Source organism: Trematomus bernacchii, unplaced genomic scaffold (genome assembly GCF_902827165.1).
Source record: "Trematomus bernacchii unplaced genomic scaffold, fTreBer1.1, whole genome shotgun sequence".
NCBI lineage: Eukaryota > Metazoa > Chordata > Actinopteri > Perciformes > Nototheniidae > Trematomus > Trematomus bernacchii.
Window position 1 is genome coordinate 23,015,607 of NW_022987739.1, and position 13,852 is coordinate 23,029,458.

The 13,852-nt window shown below is 44.5% G+C and overlaps 1 protein-coding gene across 7 annotated transcripts in view; it reads right to left on the minus strand.

Moving 5' to 3' along the window:
• Positions 1 to 414: 414 nt before the first annotated feature.
• Positions 415 to 13,852, minus strand: part of mast2 (microtubule associated serine/threonine kinase 2) — a 203,219-nt gene continuing 189,781 nt past the window's right edge. For all 7 annotated transcript variants that reach the window (XM_034147305.1, XM_034147303.1, XM_034147302.1 and 4 more), the window contains 9 exons: positions 13,516 to 13,658; positions 12,879 to 13,043; positions 12,055 to 12,294; positions 10,201 to 10,427; positions 9,750 to 9,872; positions 9,104 to 9,240; positions 8,821 to 9,014; positions 7,691 to 8,223; positions 415 to 7,142 (listed from right to left, as the gene is read on the minus strand). In XM_034147305.1, the coding sequence (XP_034003196.1) occupies positions 5,562 to 7,142; positions 7,691 to 8,223; positions 8,821 to 9,014; positions 9,104 to 9,240; positions 9,750 to 9,872; positions 10,201 to 10,427; positions 12,055 to 12,294; positions 12,879 to 13,043; positions 13,516 to 13,658 (3,343 nt within the window). In that variant the 3' untranslated portion in view covers positions 415 to 5,561. The remainder of the gene's footprint in view (positions 7,143 to 7,690; positions 8,224 to 8,820; positions 9,015 to 9,103; positions 9,241 to 9,749; positions 9,873 to 10,200; positions 10,428 to 12,054; positions 12,295 to 12,878; positions 13,044 to 13,515; positions 13,659 to 13,852) is intronic.

A 13,852-nucleotide genomic window follows, 5' to 3' on the forward strand; every position in this document is an offset into this window, starting at 1 on the left:
GCTTACCTCAGATGTGTCGATGAGGATCCGATGTGGTGTGTGATGAGCCCAGAGCCACACATACAGACAGAGGTGGAGGAGTTTCCCAAAGAATACCAAATTACTCAAACTTGAGAAGAGTTGGAATTGATTGCAGTTTTTCTGTCTGAGTTGGACTTCTGTGTGTCTGTGATTCTGGATCCAAGCTAATGCATGAAACATGGAGAACACTATGAAACAAAGGCTCATCATACAGAGATGTGTTTGCAGCAGCATCCTGAGGCATCTTTTTAAACCCTGTAGCCACTTATATATTTATTGTATCCGACTTAATGTAAGTTCAGTGGCATACACATGTGCCTTGATGTTAAAAGCATGTGCCACATAAAAGGTGATGATAAAACACAGTGAAAGAAAAAACATCATAAATCACAATCAAGACGTACATAAAAAAAACCTTTATTATTGTTGTAAGGTAAGATTGACAACAACATGCTTTTACCACAATAAAAAATTAAAAGATATTGCACTGGTTTTACTCTAGCAATGTTTTTTTTCTCTCTTCATGTCTTTCTCAAGCTTTAACGGTGCACAGATGAATCTTTCTTCTCCTCTTCGTTACTCTTTAAAGACAAAACACAAAAACACACAGCTTGGAAATCCTGCCCTTATCGGCAAGAGTCAAGTCTGTCAACGTTTCTCACACACGACCCCTCAGAGGCAGATAGGAGCTCAACAGACGGCACACTGAAACATCACTGCATCTCCTGTAACGTGGTTCTGAACATGTGTGTGTGTGTGTGTGTGTGTGTGTGTGTGTGTGTAGCTTCACCTCATACCTTGTCATAACCAAAGCCTCTTGTTGGAATCCTCTATGTGCCTCACAGACAGAGCTGGTTATTTTACACGCTCAGATTGAGAGATTTACGGAAGCTCCTTAGTGACAAAACGTCTGTAATTCATGGTTTGATATCTGCAAGCAGGCAGGACATTTTTTTTAAATCTGTTGTTTCAAAACTGTAATAAATGTAAGAGAATGCACACACGTTTTATCTTTCCATTTGAAAGCTTCCTGCAGCTGTTTCAACAGGATTCACAAATATGTATGGAAATTAATTGCTGTCAATAATACCACAAGATATGTCCAGGCGCATGCTCTCAATTCCCGACTTTCACACTGATTACAGATTCAATTTGACCCCTAGGCCGTTAAATGAACTTACGAAGCTCAGTGTCTGGTTTGTGGGCCTCAGCCGCAGAGCAGCAGAGGTGCATGATGGGTCCACACAGGCTGCAGGCCGAACAAACTGCTAACTGCTGAACTGACCGGACCGAGCCTGAGGGATGCTGGGAAGTGTTTTAGTTGGCCAGCGTGTGTGTGTGTGTGTGTGTCAACAGGCTCAGGGCTGGAGATTAATGACTCCACCAGGGAACCTGACACTTGCTTCAGTCTCCAGCAGATGGCCAGACCATCATCTTTACACTCGGGAGAAGGTGTGTTTGTGGGGTAAGTATGTATGTGTGTGTGTGTGTTTATACTGTTAGAGGAGATGGTAAACTGGCACCGCTGTATTAGATGGCACAAGTATTGATCTGTGCGTGTGTGTGTGTGTGTGTGTGTGAGGCAGCTGTCTGTGTAGCACTAATAGGACGACCAGCTGCGAGCAGATGGACTGGAGTGTGTGTGATTACACGCAAACACACTCAGGTTCCAATTATCTGCAGATGAAGTGGACGGCGGTGTTTCATCAGAATGTAAAACTGAAACTCTGACAGCCTGTGGAGATTAAAGCACCGACAAAAACTCATACTGAAAGATTATTGAGGGACAAAATTATTGATCAAGAGTCGAATTTCAGGTTTGAATGAATCCGGCTGTTTTAATTGGTCAGGATTCAAGAGCACACAGGGACAAATCATGAAGCAACAAGCTGATTTATTGTGGTTTTATCGAGGCACCGGATGGACAACAAAATGGATCTGATTGAAATATGATGGTCAATATTTGTTTCGATTTGGTAAGGGTCACTAAACTAAACTACGTAGTGTAGACACAGTTTCTAAAGGACCTTTATCATATCTTTGGCATTTCTGTATAGACTTTACTTGTAATCCCGGACATATCAAGTTCTGCTGATAATATTGCAGCTCTAGTTTTAGTTTCAGATTCAAGTATAACAGCCTGATCTTGGGTGCCACCAGTCTTAGAATTTGTGCAACAAAGCACAAAGTATCATATTCCGAATGACCTTTGATTTTGAACAAGCTCGTACCAGGTACATACCCAAACCGGCCAATTATTTACAGCCAGACTTGTTACTTGCACAAAGCTACTGAAAAACTTGTGTTTATGTCTTTGCATGCTCTAAAACTTCAGTCAGTGCTTATTAATCTGTCCGTGCTCGCTCTCAATTACAACCTGCAGACTGATTCTACAAATGTGTTTAAATGTTGTTCCACTTTGTCCTCTTTTGTCTCTGAAATAGTCTTCTAATTGTCCTGGTGAAACCACGCTAAGAGGCAAGAAGCTCGTGTTGTGTGTGAATAACATCCAATGTGGTCGGTTAATCAACAGGACTTTTCATATCCGACGCCCCAAACGGACAGAAGCAGTTTTTGAAATGATTAGTCTCAACGTCTCGTCTTATTGGCCGGAGTGAACTGCAGATACACCTTGAGATGTTACCAAGTCAAACAGTTTGCTTCCTCTCCCACGAGCCTACATGCTGATCATTTCTACAGACGCACCTGTTAACTCCATTCTGCGCCGCCATGAGACAAGAGGTGCGACATGCACGAGAGCGGAGATGATTTTGACATGTGTGCGCTGAATCCTCTCCTTTCTACACACCCTCCATCACAGGTGACCTCTTCATCACACAGCTACATATTCACACCACATATTCACAGGTCAGGAGTCACCTAAACACGTCATTGGTAATTATCCTAGCCTGTCAGAGGAGATTGATTGCTACAGGCAACAAGTTCCATTGACACAAAAAAAACAAAAACACATTGAGATACAAAAACAAGAACATGTAAACATATTACAGAGATTGCCACAGTCAGTGTTGATGTCACTCTAACAGAGTCTTTTCAACCTTCAAAGCTCTAGTCTAGTTCAACTGAAATCAGTGAGCTCTGCTTTCTCTCCCGACAGTGACACAAAACACTGAGGGAGGTTCAGTTCATCTTTAACTCACAGGAACATCCTGCTTTTCAGAAAACGTTCAAATGTACAACACAAGTGGACTCACACCAGGGGTTGGGCTCACACCAGGGGTTGGGCTCACACCAGGGGTTGGGCTCACACCAGGGGTTGGGCTCACACCAGGGGTTGGGCTCGGTGGGCATTCAATGAAATGGGAATTCTTTAAAACTGTCAAATAAACCAAAAAGAAATAAAACATCTTGCCTTCAAATGAACAGTAGGAATCAGGAACGGGATCACAACGGACTAAATGAAAGATAATATATCCGAGAAATGGTTTTTAACAGGCTTACTGCATTTTAGTTTTAGCGATAGCAGTACTGAGCTCCAACCCAACACACAACAGTGAGCGGACACAAATCTCCTTCGGCTTTCCTTTTAGTGATTCTTTGCCTTTCGTTTGACAAATGAGATAAAAGTTTTGTGCAAAGCCTGACGCCCGACACGTAGAGGGCTCGGCCACATACACAGGTAGCAGGGTGTGATCCTAAGACACACGCACGCAGACACACACTCAGCGTATAAAACAGATGCAAACAGAACTTTAAATATTCTTATACACATGTGTATCTGTATATATAAACATACACACACAGATTACCATGCACAAATTAACAAAGCTCTCTCCCTCTCACACACATATACAAAGTCAAGTCTGATGACTTTACAGGATTATAGGCAAAAAACACAGCAAGTTGGTCCAGATACCAAATACAACTACCGCAGCCTTCAGAGGCTGATGGGGCGAGAAATAAAAAGGCGGTGGTCCAACCGAAACATGTTTTCTAAAATAACCTCAGTCAATCTAAGCAAGCTCAGTTTCGGAGTGTCGATAAAACCAATAAATCAGTGTTCAAGTCCTTGGCTATGCGTGTGTTTGGAACTAAAACACGTGTAAAGGGCAATCTAAATCTGAAGTGCAGAGTTAAAACACATTTGATAAGCCTGCTAACGTGGTATATAGAGAAGAACTAAAGCGAGGGCAAGTGTGCTAATGCTAATATGCTAGGCTTGGGTTTTAAAAGGATATTTATTTCAGTAATTAGCTTGTCAAATATGAGGGTTTTCTAATAGTTTATCAAAGCGCTAATCTTTTGGGAAATCTAAAATGATTAACTAGAGCTAGCATGCTTTTTTATCTGGCACTAGCAACACATGAAAGTGATGGTTAGCTACGCTAGCTAGCTAGGAGTAAACCCTAAAGAAGAGTTTCTTCAATGTCAGAGCTCATGTCATGTCTGGGTATTTTCCAACATGGAACCAGATGTAATATTTGAATCACAACGCTATAGCATTTTAGCTAGTAGTCACATGTTGAACTAAAGGAACAATGTTTATCATTTCTATGCAGTGGAGGCTTTCAATTTGGAAGGAATGTAATCTGTTCTAGCTCTTAGGGATGAATGGCTAGACCTTGGATAAAGAACTGAAACATCTAGGAAAACTTCGATCAATCCAGACATTAAACATGAAGCTGGGTGATGAGTGAGGAGAGTGCTACGGTTTAGGAATAGGCTGTAGATTCAATCTAATTCATGGGCCTTAGTGTACACTTGGTCATTCAGCACAGACACAAGCCCTGACATTCCCAAGAATCCAATCCTATAACCACGCCTGGAGTCCGTGCTCAGGGGATATACCTCCCTGCCGCAGGCCTGCAGTGCTGAGCCTGAGGGACTACATCTAGAGTGGAATTTGATTTGGCCTATCTGGGTGCTGAGTGTACATTGACGGTGCAGATTAAGTCCTATTAAAAACGCTGTAATGCATTTACACAGATTGCTAAACATACGCTGCACTTTATTGCTGAGATACAATCTTTTTCAAGTGTCGCCTGGGTAGACATTGTCAGGCAAGGAGGGAAGGGAAGAGGGGAACAAGTGTGTGTTCTGTAAGGCACGTCCTGATCTGTATGTAGAACATGCGTGAAGACTCTGCCAAACATCAAGGTGAAAAGTAATGAGGCAGCACAAGGAGATCGAGAGCGAGGAAGGTGTGTGTGATGTGTCAACGTTTTAAATTGTAAGTGCATGGACCACTGATCTTTTTATTTCTAGCCCCGTACATGTTTGCAGAAAGAGAAAAAAAACCTGCCAACTCCTATTGCCATTCAGTCTGAAAGCAGAAACCAAAGAGCACAGGACACCAAAATAACTCACATGAACACCGAGAGCACTGGAATGAAACTAGGACTGCTGCATCTATCTCTGCTCCTCAACCCTCTCTACGCCTTTCTTTTACTTTGAAAGTCAACCTCTCAGATGAATGAGAAGTTACTAATATGTTTTTCTTCCAAAACATGCAGATTGTGTGAGTTCTAAAACCTCAAACCAGCACTGAGCTGTGTGATCTGCTATTTTGGTTCCTGCTGCTACGTCTTCTTGCAGATTGCTTTGTCTTGTTGTGAGGAGGCGGACACGGCGTTGGTGGCGTTGGCAGTGGCCGCCTGGGGCTCGGACCTCTTCTGCTGTGGCTCAGCTGCTGCAGAGGATGCTGTGTTTGGGAACGGCAGAGCGGCTGCTGCGCCCAGCCTCTGTGCAGATGGACACATAGCAGCGGTCTCCCTACCCTCAGACCCTGATGCGGGCCTTTCTGGGACTTCCTTGCATGACAAAGACGGCAGGGCTGCAAAGTCTTTCTGGGTTAAAGGTTTGGTCTGCGAGGTGGTCAAGGGGGCAGCTGGCTCAGTCTTTTGTCTGGATTGGGACCCTGAAAGGTTGGGAGACTGAGGGGTTGGTAGCCCTTTGGATGGAAATGAGAAGGGGCTAGACGGTGGGACTTCTGGGGTGCCACCTCTGGATGGTATCTGGTCTTTCTGGCTCTTGTCAGCAGTGGTGTTCAGTTTGACAGGACCTAGAACACTCTTAGCTAATGTTGCCAGCTGGGACACAACTTTGTCCACAGTACTCTCAGGGGGCGGGACTGGGGAGTTGGCAGAGGAGCTGGAGCCAGAAGTGGACGAGGGCGACACACTCAGACTTGCAGCAGCCGCAGCACAAAGTCTCCGGTTGTCAGCCTCCTTCTTTTCTTTGGGGATACCAGGAGAGGAGCAGGAGGGGCGGGTCTCTTGGCTGTCGGTGGTTAAACTGTCTGTTGTACTGATGGTGGTGGGTCTGGAGTCTCTGGAGTCTCTGGAGTCTGTGGTGCTTCGGGAGTTGGTAGTATTTGTGACGGTTGTGGTAGAGGGGACTGCGGTCCTGGTGCTGACCAGGGTTTGCTCCTCTGATTTGGGATCAGATGGTGCAGCCTTCAGCATGGGACTCTTTAAGTCCGATGGAGGAGCAGGCTTGAGGAAAGTGTCCTTGTTGACTGAGATGAATGCACTGCCTGGGGTGGAGAAGGGAAGGGGGCACTGAATGGGTTTTGTACTTGGCTCAAAAACCTTCCTCTCTTGTCTCACGCTGTCTTCTGCAGATGAGACAGACCTCGGGTCCTTTACTCCCAGAGGGGAGGCGAACTGTCCAGGCTTCGTCTCTGAAACGGAGGGTAGTGTGTGCAAAGGAGTCGGCCTGCCTACCTGTGAGGGCCCCGTGTGGGAGAATGTGGCATGAGGGGTGCAGGGTGAGAGGCAGAGGGACGGCAGGGTGCCTCCAGGCCCGGTTCTCACAGTGGTGGGCCTCAGCAGGGGAGGGGGGGTAAAGGTTGTTCCCCTGCGTCCGTCCTGGCTGTCCTCCGAGCCTTCGTCCGTCTCGTCCTCTGAGGAGTCGACCTCGTGGATGGCGTCTTGCTTCTGCAGTGATTCTCTCCTCTCGGCTCTGTCCTGCCGGATGGCGGACAGTTTGTCCTTCAGCTTGCTCTTTCCGGGAGCCAGGCCCAGCGAGCCGGACACCGAGCTGAGGGAACTGTCCCCTTCCTGGCGCCCTAACTTCCTGGATGAGGAGGAGTGTTTCTGCAGGCTGCCCTTCTCCACGCCGCGTCCGGCAGAGGACAGCAGACCCTCGCTGGCTGACTCCTGAGGGTGGGGGAGGGATGAAACAAAAAAGATATGACAAAATGTAGAAATCCTTCAGTATAGTAGTTCAGTCAGCAGCTACACACTGATAAGATGACAATCACTCTGGCAAAATAACAAACTAGTTTGTGTCGCTGGTGATTTCTCTGTTGCTGGATCCTTTTGAAGAACATAAAACAGAAAAGGTTCTTTCAGGTTTAAATGTAATTCGCTTCAATGAGCTGCACAGAATTGCTTGTTTAGAAAAAGTTGTGTGCCTGTCTGTCTGTAAATATTTAACTTTTCTTTGTTGCCTGAAAATTATTCTCGGGTTAGTGTGTTGTTTCCAAATCAAACAGATTGATTCAACTTTGTAGATCTAAAAGACTTTTTATTTCCCGGTCATGCACATTCCTGCAGAAATAGCCTTCGTCCAATACATCTAAATTGGAGAACCACTGCGTTTTGGAAGAGTATCAGAATCTTTGTAAATCCCATCAATAGAGGTTCACATTTTTAGACAGTATTATGGCATCAATATATTGTCCACTTATGTGACGAAGTCCTACCTGTAGGCTCGTTAGGCTGGGTTCCCTCTGCAGAATCTCTTTCTTAAACTCTGAGTGTGAGATGTCCAGACTGTGTTTCCGGCTCGTTACAGACGCTCCCCCCGCTGTCACGCCAGAGGGAGAGGAGGGGGAGTTAGCGAGGGAGGAGGCGAGCTTCTCAGCTGACTGCACCCTCTTGAGGAGTGGAGAGCGTGGAGGCTCTGCGCTCTTAGGCCTGGATATCTGCCTCACTAGGGGAGGGGAGGAGTGGAGCTTCACGGGGAACGACTGACCCACCGTAGACTGGGCCAGAGCGTGGCAGGGCAGAGGGGAGGGGGAGCGCTGGGGCGAGCTGCTCTGAGGGGTGGGTGAGGGCGTGCGGGCCAGAGGGGAGAGGGGGATGTTGCCGGCTGACTTGCGTCTGGGGGAACGGTACTGCCGCTGGAGTTTGGGGGCGAGGCCGTGCAGAGAGCTGGGCCTGATGTGGCCGGAGCTCGCGGGGGAGTTAGGGACGCTGGAGCTGGGGGAGCTGCTCTGAGAGGAGTTCCCCCCAACTGAGGGGACAAGAAGTACATTCATAAATACACATTAGATGTGATGGGTTAGGGGCTTTTACAATATAATAATAAAAAATCAACCTAACTATTTTTTCCATTTATTCTGAATATTTAAAGCTAAATAATGCTTTAGACAAGTTATTCCCATTGCTTTGATTGTACACATTAAATATGTAACAAAAAAGCATAATTACATGTCATTTGCTATTTTCTTTCCATGTCTTATCACTATAAACTCAATTTCTAAGGTTTTTAACAATCTGTTTCAAACTTTATGGACCACAACAGTTAATAATTATTAGGAAACCAATAATTGATCAATAATTAGAATAATTACAAGTAGCTATACTCTTTATCCTTACAAGTACATTTATGTAGAATATGTTTCTTTTTTGTAAACAAAACTATTTATAAAAAAAAGTAAGAATCACTGTTTTACCCTTGATGAGGGAGAAATGCTAAATATCTTCATTCAAAGTGTCAAATATCATCAGAATCAGAATCAGTGTTATTACAAAGTAGGTAGTACACATGAGATGACTTATCATACAGTCCCTGAAAGCCATTGAATACATGTTAACATGTGTTTCTAACCTGAGTGGGCGGAGTCTGGCGTGGACCTGTAGCCCTGTGTGGGGCTCCGTGGGGACAGGTTGTGTGTGGGCGAGCCGGGGCCGCTCTCCCCTGAGGACAGGGAGCGGTTCAGAGAGGACAGACTGCGGCTGGTGTGCAGCAGAGATGCCTGCTTGGTGATCTTCCTGAACAGAGACGTCCTCTTCTTGCTGGCACTGAGAAACAAAACACAACAGCTTACTCAACGACCCTGCTTGAAATACACACAAAGTGATGTCTGATACAACACAGCTGTGTGTCTCACCTGTCCTGTCCCTCCTTGGTCTTTGTCTTCTTGTTACGTCTCGCCATCTTGGACCTTTGACCCGTCTTTCGAGCAGGGCCGACCTTTATGGACGTGTTCTCAAACGGGGTGGCAGCAATGGACACTTTAGGACCGCTCTGAGGGACGGAGAGCATTACAGATCTGGATTTAGGTGTCTTACTTAGATGTTGGTGTACATTTGAATTAAGTAAAACATGTAATATGTTTTACTTTTACTTTACATAAGTTTTCAAAAACAGCAAATAATAAAAACAAATTATGTTGTTAGTAATAGAATGAGGAAAAGAGTAACAACAAGAACATCAATAAAAAGTGTACAATTATATTATGTTAAATATGTTTTACTGTTATTCAAGACCTTTATGACGAATAGTCAGTACTTCTGGCAGGACTGAAAACTATTTCATGATGGATGTTTTTATGTCACCAATGTTTTTTAATTTGAACTAACATTAGTTTTTAATAAAAAGCACCAAATAATACAATATTTTCATGTCCTGACAAAAAAAAGACTAAAATCAAGATTACAAATAAAATAACTTGGTGTACAGAAAGAGAGTCTGTTTATCAATACTGTGTGTTTTCCATAAAACTTAGAGTTTAATTTAATGCAGTTTGTGTGTACCTTCAGTATGAGCTCCACCACCTCTGTGTGAACCAGACCGTGAACCGCCTCTCCATTGACCTGGGTGATGAGGTCTCCCTCCCTCAGCCCTGCATCGTGGGCCGGACCCCCCTCCTCCACATGCTGAACAGAGAGAGATGGTCAGAGGACGAATGGGAAGAAGGCAGGGAAAGACCTATGGGCTTAGCTTGTTGTTTACTGCCATCTTCTGTCAACAACAAGAATCCCCACATCCTGACACACACTGACTAAAGCAAATCTGGATCATCTTTACAACAATACACTTATATATTAGTATTAGTATTATTATATATATATTAGTTACTGTTTATCTTCTACACTTTCCCTTTTATTTTTAAAGGTCATTTTACAGTATATGCTAATTTGAATACATAATTTTTGGTTGAATCCATATTTGTTGTCGCCATTTTTGTCTCCTTGTGGGACTCACCCAGACCATGTGGTGCACGGTGTAGATGTCGGAGTCTCCCATGTACACCCGGATGGCCCTCAGGGTGAAGCCGTACTTCTTGCCCACTTTTTGGATCACGATGGCCGGCTTGGGGTTGATCACGGCCGGGGACAGGTCCCGGCTCGGGGAAGAATCACGTGACGAGGGGTTGGATGACAGCGAGTGGGGCGACATTGGGCTGGCCAATGGAGAGGCTCCGTGGTGGTCTAAGAACAGACATAATGGACATTTGTTATAGTGGTAATATGGTGTTCTTAAAGTACAATCCTAGATCTTCCTTTTTCCAGTCAAGCCAGGATCACACTTCAATATTATCCCCAAATCTGTTTCTATTGTCTGTAAGGGCTGCTTTATTCTTAATATCTTTTGTGCAGAGAAATCTGAACTTTAAAGGGCTTTTTCACATTATTTGAAGTGGGGTTGTGTGAGGCCTTTATCCATAAAAAGTGATTTGACCTTGCAAAAACCTGGGGAGTCTACCTCTGCCTCAAACAGTTAGCTAGTTTGTGATATTGTTGTTTTAAAGACAAATAACAAAGCAGCAGTAGACCAGTTATTGTTTTTGTCAATGGATTCTGGTGGCTTTAAAGAAAGTGTCAAAGATACACAGTCAAATCCGGAGTGTTAATTTAACACTCTGTAGATAAGGAGGTCTCCCTTGAAAAAGAGATCGATGATCTCAATGGGATTCCCCTGGTTAAATAAAGGTTTGAAATGAAATGAAAGGACCATATGTTCACTGGCTCAGTGTTTTAGCATTAATTCAACATCGAAAAGGACCGTCTGATAGTGTTTAAAATATTCGAAATATCGTATAAAATGGAACGATATCAATATTTTTAATTTCTTTCAGGTGGCCAAAATACTGTTTGCTTTTTCTCCTGTCTTTTTCTCTGAACTTGGAGTGTGGCAACCAACATCTACCCCATTCAACCCCATTGAAAACAACCAAACTTCCCTTTAAACTTGAAAAATACATTGACTATGATCCTGGCTCTCAGCATTCAGACCCCATTTACACGGGAACGTTTGCGCTTACGCACCGTAAACTTTTCAAAAAAGTCTTCTGTTCACACGCATTCGATTCATTTAACGTGTCCGTTCACACGAGACCACCGGAAACGCTGTAGTACATATGCCAGGCCTGTAAGTGGCGCTGCTTCCGCCACAAAATACACCAAAAGCAGCGAAGAAGACCCCGGAGCATGGTTGCCATGGTTGCCCTTCTGTTTATTCTCCGCGGTGGACGGCGTGTTCTCCTGCTGTATATCTCTCCGGTAGTCCGGTAGCAGCAGATGACTAACACCCACCTCTCCGCCTCTTCCAAGGGACGAGGGGGCTGTGCAGCAGAGTTTCAGTTAACATTTTTTTTCGCCGGTCAACATTAAAGTTGAAATCTTCCGGACAAAATTTGAAAAGTGCCGGTCAGAGGTCTTCTTTGTTATTTATTGAGTAGTAAAACAAATTGATAACGACTCTATATAATAATATAAGAATAATAAACGGAGCCTCTCTTTTCCTCCCCCTCTTCTGACAGCCCAGCAGCTGATCTCTGAGCAGGAGACGTGGGGAGAGGGAGGCGGGGCTATTTCATCGTTATCAGAAAATGATCGTATAGAGGTGTACACACGGAGCCGTTGGACCCCCCAGAGCGTTCCGTTTGCAGATCTATCCACCTTGGGACCCGTTATCGTTTGCGGGGTCCGTTTCTATCGTTTTGTTACGGCCTCGTGTAAACAAAAGGGCTATACGCAAGAGAAACTATGCGGATACAACCCGTTTTCGTCCTTGTGTAAACGGGGTCTCCCCCCCTGCTCCCGGCCACACACTGACCTGCAGGGATCATCAGTGACAGCGTGGTGGCAGAGGCTGACTTGATGACCTTGTTGAGCGGTCTGGAGCTGGATGTGGGCGTGTCCCCCGACAGCAGCCGGTGGCGAGCCCTGCGCGCCGCCAGGTCGCTGATGGCTCTGGGAGTGGACGGAGAGTCGCTGTCTGTCACAGCTTTAGTGGGTCCGCCGTTACTGACGGTACGTCTGTGACCACGATCAAACACGTCGCCTGAACTACCCGCTGCAGGCCGAGAGGAGGGGAGAGAGAAGGGTCAGAATAAGGGTTGTTGGTTTTTAATGGCACATGTTGGTCTAACACAATAAAATTGGATTTGAGTAGAGTTCAGGGAATACATAATTTAACATAATCAGGGTGATTACAGATATTACAAATTAACAAAGAAGATATTCAAAATGTATTTTTCGACAAATCATACAGAAGGTTTTAGGTGGATTTGTCAAGTTAGGACAGGCAGAGAGGTTGAATATACTGTATGTATATTTCGCAGTCAGAATATAAATGGTATTGTAAAAGTAAATTAACATAAGAACCTAAAAACATGTAATTCAAAACTCTTAACAATATGTAAAAATATATATTTTTCAATTGACATTATAATACCTTTAAAAAACCTAGAGACACACTAAAAAAAACCTACTGCTCCAGTAAAGCTGCAGTTTTGATCAATGGTTATTCCTCATTCAAATTTTCATTTGAATGGAACCCAAACAATATTCCTTCCCTGTGCTAGTTCTAAACAGTGACTTTCACATTGAAAACAACATGTGTAGCCATGTCATGGTCTGCTGTTGTGTTGCACTGACGTGTGAGCGTGGCCTTGCTGAGCTGACTGGAGGCGGAGGTGGGAGACTCTTCCAGCTTCAGCTCTCGCTCCACTGGGAGCTCTGGGATGGCGAGGGGCAGCTCCTCGCTCCGGGGGCCCCTCAAAGAACTCAGACCCAACAGGCTGGGGCTCTTGCGGCTTCCAGCTGCACCGGAGAAACCAATGATACACATCCAGGATTTGAGTTACAGATCATTATATTTCTTTTTCAGAAAATATATGAATCTATTGGTGTCTACTTCAGGGTTTCTCTTATGATGTTGAATTAGGGTAATTGTGGGTTAATATATAAAGTTTAATATGCAGCCAGGAAAGGGGGGTTCTGAGAAAGAACGTAGAATTCCCACGAATAGAGTTTTAAAGGTATCAGAAAAAAATAGGATATTCTATAAGAATAAAGTTGTAAATTAACACAAAGGAAAAAGGACATACATTTACAATGAATAACACTCAGAGATTTTAAATTCAGAACAGTTGAGGGAAAACAATTTTGTGTGATAAGGCTTTGAACAATGTTGTTAGCTGACTTTTTTTCTTGTAATTTTCCCCCTTTTATCTTAGAAACTAAGAAGAGTTTCTTCCTGACAATTATTGACTTCCAAGCTATCAGAATGTACCTTGACCTCCCTCTTCCTCTGAGGAGATGGCGAAGCGAGGCATCTCGATGATGGCGGAGCAGCAGCGTCTCCGGACGGTCAGCGGGGGGCTGGAGTCGCTTTCTGTGTGGGACGACTCCGAGACAGAGAGACGCTTCCGCAGGCTGGGGAGGGAAATTAGGAGAGGATGTGAGAAACGAGAACACACATCTAAGATACTGCAAAGCAATTGAGAACACTTTTACTATGACTATAAAACATATTCATTTCTAATTCACTGGCAGGTAAGTAACAGTTCTCACATCCCAGCTTGTTTTTTGGATGAATCAATAGACAAATGTGGGAGTAGACCATCTGA